At 38.7% G+C, this 10,019-nt stretch overlaps 1 protein-coding gene across 1 annotated transcript in view; it reads right to left on the reverse strand.

The window, feature by feature from the left end:
- Positions 1–6,079: 6,079 nt before the first annotated feature.
- The window catches only part of LOC113526714 (CCN family member 3), a 4,444-nt gene continuing 504 nt past the window's right edge, over positions 6,080–10,019 (reverse strand). Inside the window, exons 2-5 of the mRNA XM_026914011.3 lie at positions 9,375–9,504; positions 8,284–8,538; positions 7,975–8,180; positions 6,080–7,350 (exon numbers count right to left, since the gene is read on the reverse strand). Of these exons, the coding sequence (XP_026769812.1) occupies positions 7,039–7,350; positions 7,975–8,180; positions 8,284–8,538; positions 9,375–9,504 (903 nt within the window). The 3' untranslated portion in view covers positions 6,080–7,038. The remainder of the gene's footprint in view (positions 7,351–7,974; positions 8,181–8,283; positions 8,539–9,374; positions 9,505–10,019) is intronic.

The raw sequence follows: 10,019 nt of genomic DNA on the forward strand, positions 1-10,019 counted from the left end.
AAAAGGGGCTTTTTAATGGTTTGAAATATTTATTTACAGATTACAACAATAGACAGGGCTGTAAAATGCACACACAAAGTCAACTATCCTGACTTGCAGGTATTTATCTGCCAAACTCTGATCATTATCAGGACCTTCAGAGGAGAGATAGAGAGAGTGTCTGTGTGTGTCTGCGTGTTCAACCTCAAGATCACACCATTTCCCAGAAATTATGTGAAACATCACGTCACTGGCAGAACATCTGTGTGCATTAATACCTGTGTAAAGTGAAGTGACGTGTAGCCACGTGGTGACCCGTACACGGAATTTGTGCTCTACATTTAACCACTCCAAGTGCACGCGTACACACACGCGCACACACACACACGCCACACCTCACCTCAGTGGTGGTATTGAGGGTGGAGGAGAGAGCGCTGGTCATTCACTCCCCCACCTACAATCCCTGCCGGACCCGAGACTCGAACCCACAACCTTCAGGTTCACCTTCGGGTTACAAAGCCGACTCTCTAACCATTAGGCCACTACACGGTGTTGTAGTTAAACAATGCAAGCTGCAGACTAACCCCTGACCTTTAACCTTTACAGAGAGGGAGCGATTAAATGGAAAGGGGTGTAGAGGCCCAGTGTGCAGGGTAGCAGCAATAACTAAACATCTCAGCTGGATGTTCAAACCAGTCATTCAACCTGCTGGGCTTCACTCCGTCTCTCCCTGGTTTCTTAACTGAAAGACCAGAAGGACAATAAAACTCTGATATTGAAACTCGATCCTCTCACGTAAACTGAGTAAACAAAAATCCTTTGTACGTTTCCTCAGGGGAAAATTTCCTCATTCACACAGTACACTTCCACACGAGCATATTTGTGTAGTTGCTTGTGTAACTGCCTGTAATTAGTTGTGTATTTGTGTAGTTGCTTGTGTAGTTGCCTGTAATTAGTTGTGTATTTGTGTAGTTGCTTGTGTAGTTGCCTGTAATTAGTTGTGTATTTGTGTAGTTGCTTGTAATTAGTTGTGTATTTGTGTAGTTGCTTGTAATTAGTTGTGTATTTGTGTAGTTGCTTGTACACTACACATTTAATGTGATCTGAAACAAACAAAAAAAAACTAAAAAGAAAAATTAGAAATAAATATAGATTAAATAAAAACTACAAGAATACAAATTCAGAAAACGTCCAGCATCATCTGAGGATAATAAAACAACAAAACAGTGTTTTTTTGTACACAAATTCAGATGTAAGATGCAGTCAGTAAACACGAGCAGTAAACGGTGTTACACGAGTCAATAAGTTCAACATCCCTCAGTTTTCTCTGTGCTTTTAAACAGACTTCGATTTCCTGCCAGTAGAATGATTAGGATTAATTCTTCCTCGCTCAGATACAACATGGAGTGAAAAATAGAAAATATACATTAATCCTATGACGCTGGGTTTATGGGAAACCCTGAATACTGTATCGTTTAAATAACGAGCTGAATATGTGAAGATTTGGATTATATTTGTGAAATAAAACCGTACTGAGGAGCTGTGTGGATTTTTTTTCTTTCTTGCTACAAAAAGTTTGAGAAGTTCTGGTCGAGCCACTTTCACTGGTAATTTGTCACCTTCTGTTGGTGGAATTTCTTACGTCTAGTGGATACCATTAATTACCAGTGATGGTTTTAATGGTTAGCTGATGGTTTTAGTGGAAACCAGAATTTCTGTGATGGTTTCTATTGTGTTTTTCAGCAGGGCAGTGAAGAGAGAAAATGGCACAACGTTTAGGAGCAACGTTTATCAAAATGGAGAACTGGACAGATTCTCATCCTCCTTTTTACGCTTAATATACACTTCAAACAGGAAGGAAGTGATGGAGGAAAAAGTATTGCAGACCTTGCAGTGACCTTGACCCTGTCTGGAATGATATATAAATATAAATATAAATATAAATATAGATCTTATATCCATTGCACTAGTCACTGGTGAGACATGCGCGCAGTGGCAGAGGCAATAAACACAGCAATGTCTCCCTCTAGTGGTGAAGGTGAGGAACTACAGTCACTACAGTAATAACAGCAGCCTTTTATCTTTTAGAAATTAAATCCAACACACAGAACGTGAAAAACAAACAAATCTCTAATCACTTCTTCTCTTTTGTGCCCTGATGCTTTCTTTACATCAACTTCTCAGCTTAAAATTGTCTAATTAAACAGGAATCACAAACTGAAATGACGTGAAAGATGAGACTCATATTAAATCACTAGCTACTGACTCTGACTAGCATTAGCTAGCGTTAGTGTTGTTGAAAATTAGCATTATTCTAGCTAACTAGCTAACACAGGCACCTCAGCAGCCTGCTTTAGTGAGCAGATATGAGATAGCTCCTCTGCTAATCGTGCTACAGAAAGCAGTGAGTGATTAATATACATCATTTTCCTCCAAACACGCAGCTCAGACTTCCTCAGAGTCTCTACACCGCTCTGTTAGCATTAGCAGCTAACCGAGGCAAATCCCAGCACATAAATAAACCTACAGCTGATCACACACAGGTGTACACAATCACTCATTACCTGCTCGTGTCCACGCCCACCTCTTCACCTGCTGACGACTGGCCACGCCCACCTCTTCACCTGCTGACGACTGGCCACGCCCATCACCGCCATGACACTGCACTTCTTTAGTCACAGCATTATTATTATTATTATTATTATTATTATTATTATCATTATTAGGTTGTATTCTCTATGAATTTTAACTGAATAAGAAAGATAATTGTAGCTCTATTTTTAATTTATTCATATTTTGTAATTACAATTAATTAATCAATTCATTATACAAAATATGAATATCAATTAATATACAAAGAAAATACAAATATCCTGTGACAAAACAACAATCAGCTATCATGTAGTTTGAAAAGAACCAAATGTAAGATTTATAAAAGTATTAAACAATTCATATTTAAGACTTAGATGCACAAAATAAATAAATAAAAATAAAACATATCCAGATTTTTAGATGTTTTATTTATCACTCATAACCGTATGGTATGAATTTTGAATTCTAAATATCACTTGTATTATTTGTATACGAATAAAAACGTTTAAGAATGTGTTTATGAACAAAATGATTAAATCAGGTCTAAAATATGTAATATTAATGACCAAAATTATTTTAAAAAATATCATTTTGAACAAAAAGCAGGAATATTCGTGACATTTAGGCTTGCTGCATGATGATGTAGATAAAACAATTTTCTTTAATTAAAAAATATTTATATTTAACAAAGCTTAGGTGTTCATTGGAGTCTGGCACAAAAATTAATTTAAATATTGTGTGATTTAATTTGGATTTTGGTGCATAAATAAATAAATAAATAAATAAATAAAATGGCAGAAAGAGACTCTAGAGAGCAACAAAAACAGGGTAATAATTTGTATTAAATAACAGTAAAGGTCTAAAGTCATTTTGAGACAATTTATAGCTTAGAAATTCCTTAACTAACTAACTAACTAACTAACTAACTAACTAAATAAATAAATAAAATAAAACTGACTTTCCATGAGTCTGAACTCTGCGCATGAACTAGTTTAATATTCTGTATATCTGAACTTTCTTAATAAATTGTGAATCTAAACACATTAAATGTTTTATTGCGATAAAATCTATTTTTTTGTCATTTTAATTTTGTCCTGAAGGTGTGTAAACTTTGTGTGTGTTTCTATATTAATTGTTGTTGTTGTCAGCTCTTCTTTATTGTTTATATGTGATAAATAAATGTGAACTTGTGAAGTTTCCATAAAAAGCACTAAAGACGTTTATTATAAAGCAAATATTAACGATAAAAATCCTCCTGTTTAAAGCTGAGTTTAATCGTTAGCACATTAGCTGATTATTATATTTATTAATAAAAGAACATCAACATAAAAAAAACAAAACCCATAGATGAGAAATCAAACAGGAACTCAGTAAACTTTCACTCCAGGGTGAGATTGACCTTTGACGCACTGAATGCACTTGGTGTTTCTTTATGATGCCAGGGCCTGGGAGAGGTCATCCTTACACACACACACACACACACACACACACACACACACATACACACATACACACACACACACACCAGAGGAATGTGTGTGATGCTGCTGAGGGTTTAAGAATTTTATTTCATTTTAAAACCCAGTGTAAAGCGGAGTTACTGTCCCCACCCTGAAGTTGATTATTTTTCTATAACAGCACGTCCCCGAGTGTTTTATTCCCCTTACACCACATCAAATTACCAACAACGACAATTTATTTATTAACAAATGATACGTCATACTTTTTATCCTTTTAGAGTTACAATGAATGTCTGTGTAACAAGTTAGTTCCTGTTCTCACTTACGTTAGAGCGGCTGTAAACAGTTGTATAAACATCTCCTTACAGAAAACGTCACCGTATCAACGATCCGCCTTACGAGTCCCTGTGAATGAGCCGTTACTATGGAAACGATAATGTATCAGAACGAGCGCATTAATAAACCTGCGCTACTGTCAGAGCTGCTGTTATAGAAAACTAATCAACACTTTAGGAATGAGAAGAAAATGAGGAGACTGAAGACCAGCGTGTAAGAGCTCAGAGACGAGCTGCGTTCTGAGAGGAACCTCATTTTACACAACTGTTCCTCAGTTAGTACACTTCAGTACTCTTCAGTACTCTTCAGTATTCATTAGTACCCTTCAGTACTCTTCAGTACTCATTAGTACCCTTCAGTACTCTTCAGTACTCATTAGTACCCTTCAGTACTCTGCAATACTCTGCAGTACGCTTCAGTACTCTTCAGTACTCGTTAGTCTTCTTCAGTATTCATTAGTACTCATTAGTACTCTTCAGTACTCTTCAGTACTATTCAGTACTCTTCAGTACTCATTAGTACCCTTCAGTACTCTTCAGTACTCATTAGTACCCTTCAGTACTCTTCAGTACTCTTCAGTACTCATTAGTACTCTTCAGTACTCATTAGTACCCTTCAGTACTCTTCAGTACTCATTAGTACTCTTCAGTACTCTTCAGTACTCATTAGTACTCTTCAGTACTCTTCAGTATTCATTAGTACCCTTCAGTACTCTTCAGTACTCATTAGTACCCTTCAGTACTCTTCAGTACTCATTAGTACCCTTCAGTATTCATTAGTACTCTTCAGTACTCTTCAGTATTCTTCAGTACTATTCAGTACTCTTCAGTACTCATTAGTACCCTTCAGTACTCTTCAGTACTCATTAGTACCCTTCAGTACTCTTCAGTACTCATTATTACTCTTCAGTACTCTTCAGTATTCATTAGTACCCTTCAGTACTCTTCAGTACTCATTAGTACCCTTCAGTACTCTTCAGTACTCATTAGTACCCTTCAGTACTCTGCAATACTCTGCAGTACGCTTCAGTACTCTTCAGTACTCATTAGTACCCTTCAGTACTCTTCAGTACTCATTAGTACCCTTCAGTACTCTTCAGTACTCATTAGTACCCTTCAGTACTCTTCAGTACTCTTCAGTACTCATTAGTACCCTTCAGTACTCTTCAGTACTCATTAGTACTCTTCAGTACTCATTAGTACTCTTCAGTACTCATTAGTACTCTTCAGTACTCATTAGTACCCTTCAGTACTCTTCAGTACTCATTAGTACCCTTCAGTACTCTTCAGTATTCATTAGTACTCTTCAGTACTCTTCAGTATTCTTCAGTACTATTCAGTACTCTTCAGTACTCATTAGTACCCTTCAGTACTCTTCAGTACTCATTAGTACTCTTCAGTACTTTTCAGTACTCATTAGTACCCTTCAGTACTCTTCAGTACTCATTAGTACCCTTCAGTACTCTTCAGTACTCATTATTACTCTTCAGTACTCTTCAGTATTCATTAGTACCCTTCAGTACTCTTCAGTACTCATTAGTACCCTTCAGTACTCTTCAGTACTCATTAGTACCCTTCAGTACTCTTCAGTACTCTTCAGTACGCATTAGTACTCTTCAGTACTCATTAGTACCCTTCAGTACTCTTCAGTACTCATTAGTACCCTTCAGTACTCTTCAGTACTCATTAGTACTCTTCAGTACTCTGCAATACTCTGCAGTACGCTTCAGTACTCTTCAGTACTCATCAGTATTCATTAGTACTCTTCAGTACTCGTTAGTCTTCTTCAGTACTCATTAGTACTCTTCAGTATTCGTTAGTACTTTTCAGTACTCTTCAGTACTCATTAGTACTTTTCAGTACTCTTCAATACTCTTCAGTACCCATTAGTACTCTTCAGTACTCGTTAGTCTTCTTCGGTACTCATTAGTACTCGTTAGTATAGTATTATATATATAGTATTATTCTCTTTAGTACTCCAGTACTATTAAGTACTCTTCAGGACTCTTCAGTATTCATTAGTTCTCTTCAGTACTCGTTAGTACAGTATTATACAATTTTGGATCTGGAGAAACTTCTAGAGAAAATCAATGGGAATTTTTTCTCCATCCAGGAATAACGCATCACACGTCCTTTTATTCCTCACAGATCTGCGATTGTTTTGTGGATAGTTAACGTTAACTGATCATTTTAAAGACGTGGTCCTTTACATCATTTCAGCACAGATATCTGAAAAAACATGAACCTTCTGCAGAATGACCAGACTGACAAATGATTCATCAAAAGATTTTTTAAAAAGCTGTTTACAGTTTTATAACTTCTGCCTTTTAAAAAAACAGTGAATAAATAAAAATACAAACACTTTGTTGAGTGCTGTTTTACAACTAGAATAAAATAACACTAAACTGTGGTGCTATGAGTGGATTTTTAACAGCTAAGCTACTGATCGTTGCGACTAATATAGCGTAAGTATCCAAGATAAAAAATTCTTTAATTAGTAAGAAATATGTAAGTCGTGATCGATCGTGGTGCCGTGACCATCACAGGATTTAAAGGGTTAATTATTATTGTTTATCAGCTGTTTTGATGGGGATGTTTGTATAAACCCGCACTGAGGTCATCTCTCCTGCTCCTCAGTGTCTCCATGTTTGCGGTGTGTTCTTCACAGGACTTCAGCGGGTGAGGATGGCGGTGTAGCCCATCTCAGGTCCGCGCTGTGGTACTCTATCCTCCTCCACCTTCTCTTCTGGGCAGTTACGGTGGCACACACACGTACGGATGAACATGACGGGTCTCTTGAGTGTGGCTCCGTTCGGGCAGCGGAACCTCACGGGTGCCGTTTTGGTGGCGTGCGGCGTACAGCAGCGACCGTCAGAACAACGGCCGCAGAAACGAGGACGAAACGCCTGCACGCTCGAGCAGTTCCTGAAGGTGAAGTGGACGGGTTTGGGGCTCTGCGTCGTCCTGACACACGCCCCAACTTCCTGTGAGAGGTAAAAAATCCACAAACGTGGCTCTTAAACTGGAATAACTTCATCAGCAAACAATCACAAGCATCTCTCATCAATATAAAGATATTTCAAATTCATATTATTAAAACATGAGTTTAAGAACGCAGGTATCAAATGCTAGTTTTTAAACAAATTTATATGAAAACTACCGCAGTTACGCATTAAATTTACTGTCATGTGACAGGACTTTCATGACGCACCAACAAGAATATCATAAACTAAATGAAGAAAAGAACAAGGAAAGTTGAATGGAGTTTAATTGTGATTAATTCTAAACAATGCACACACACACACATTTTTAATATGTAAAAATTATGTGTAGCATTTTATCCCTGAAAAAAGTACATTTGTTGGAAGCACGTTTTTTATGCACACAGAAAAAAACCCCCCAATAAAATAGATATTTTGTTTTTCCTAGAATATATGTGTACCTGCCTTGCATGATTGAAAAAATCAGGGCATGGGGTCGTGTTTCCACTCAATCAGTGAAAATGATTTATATTATTTTTTTAAAAATTCATTTATACCATTTTAGTTCACGGTGATCTCCAGTGTAAAATCTGCACATACAGACAGATAGCCCTCACACATTCGTACCTGAGGGTCTGCTTGCTCTTCGAGGGCGTGGCAGGGACGCACCATACACAAGCGGCTCTGTTTCACCATCTCACAGCGCCGGTTCTGATTGGTCACCCGTGTGGACACGCCCATTCCACAGAAACGGGAGCACGCGCTCCACTCTGTTGTCTGCTCCATGCACTCCATGCTGGGATCGAAGCCCAACGTCTCCTCCTGTCTGTATGCTGAGATTCACAACAACGCACAAAAAGTCGCTTCAATCCATTAAAAATAATCTATACAGAATTAACTGGGAGAATAAAAACGGTCTCGATGCCAGCAGCTCACCCGCCATGGCGAAGCCCCCCAGCACGCTGACCTCGGCCTGCGCATCACACACCCACTTCTCACAGCATTCTCCTGGAACCTGCACCTTACGGGGGAACGGACAGTCCGGACCTGGGAGCATCACGTCCAGGTTACAGCGGGGGACGCAGCTGATCTGCCCACCGTGACACACACACTGGTAACTGCAGCTCGGGAAGAATGTCTCGCCGCTGTGGTACACAGAGTTTCCCACTACACAGGAGGCTGCATCAGGAGCTGCTCAGGAGATAAACATACCACCACATGGTTTCTCATGGTTAGCATGTGATGATCATCACAAACCGGAACCTGAACTAGTCCTCAACCCAAACCACAAACCACTCCCCAAATCTAACCCCAAACCAAACCCTAAACCAAACCCTAAACCAAACTCCAAAACAAACTCTAAACCAAACCCTAAATTAAACTCTAAACCAAACCCAAACCAAACCCTAAACCAAACTCCAAACCCAAACCACAAACCAAACTCCAAATCAAACCCTAAATTAAACTCTAAACCAAACCCTAAACCTCTACCCAAATCTGACCCCACACCAAACCCTAAATTAAACTCTAAACCAAACTCCAAACCAAACTCCAAACCAAACTCCAAACCCCAAACCCAACTCCAAACCCCAAACCCAACTCCAAACCACAAACCAAACTCCAAACCAAACTCCAAACTCCAAACCAAACTCCAAACTCTAAACCAAACCCTAAATTAAATCCTAAATTAAACTCTAAGCCAAACCCAAACCAAACCCAAACTCCAAACCAAACCCTACACCAAACTCCAAACCAAACTTTAAACCAAACCACAAACCCAAACCACAAACCAAACCCTAAACCAAACTCCAAAACAAAACTCCAAACCAAACACCAAACCAAACTCCAAACCAAACACCAAACCCCAAACCACACCCCAAACCAAACCCTAAATTAAACTCTAAACCAAACTTTAAACCAAACCACAAATCAAACCCAAACCAAACTCTAACCCAAACTCTAAACCAAACTCTAAACCAAACCCTAAACTAAACCCCACACCAGACCTCAGACCAGCCCGAACTCACCAGCACACACTCCGGTCCGGTTCCGGGTTCCTCCGGTGTAGCGGCAGCGCAGCCCCTTCTGGCACGGCTCTGTGTGTGAACACGGTTCTCCTCTCTGTCTCACACACATCACTGCACAGAACAACAGAACCTGTATGCAGAACGCAGAGCTTAGCAAAGGAGATCCAACACCTTTAGACTGTTTCACCAGAACAGTCTTAATGAATAAGACTTGTGAAGTTAGCCAGCAGTATATACTGATTATATCTAGGTTTTCTGAAGGTGCTAGCTAGCTAATGCAGACCAACCAAAATGTACTAGCAAAACTAAAACATTTACAACCATTTTAAATTACTGAACAGGAAAAATCTCCATTTATCACTGAATAAACGATAAACAGATAAATACTGCTGGCTAGAACGGCTAGTTCTCTGTAGCTTGTATGCTAACTGTACAGGAGTATGCTGGATTTGGTGCTAATGCTAACACTAGCAAAAAGTCTTCATGAGAAGAGTCCACGTTGAATCCCAGTGATATTACAGCAGCAGCAGCATTTATCTGTGTTAGTTTAATGGAACTTTCTGACTGAAAAGTTCTCTTTATTAAAATGCTCAGAAGTTTACACCCCCTTTCACCTCCTCTAGTTCATTTATCTGAATTTAAGAT

Source organism: Pangasianodon hypophthalmus, chromosome 1 (assembly GCF_027358585.1).
Source record: "Pangasianodon hypophthalmus isolate fPanHyp1 chromosome 1, fPanHyp1.pri, whole genome shotgun sequence".
Classification (NCBI taxonomy): domain Eukaryota; kingdom Metazoa; phylum Chordata; class Actinopteri; order Siluriformes; family Pangasiidae; genus Pangasianodon; species Pangasianodon hypophthalmus.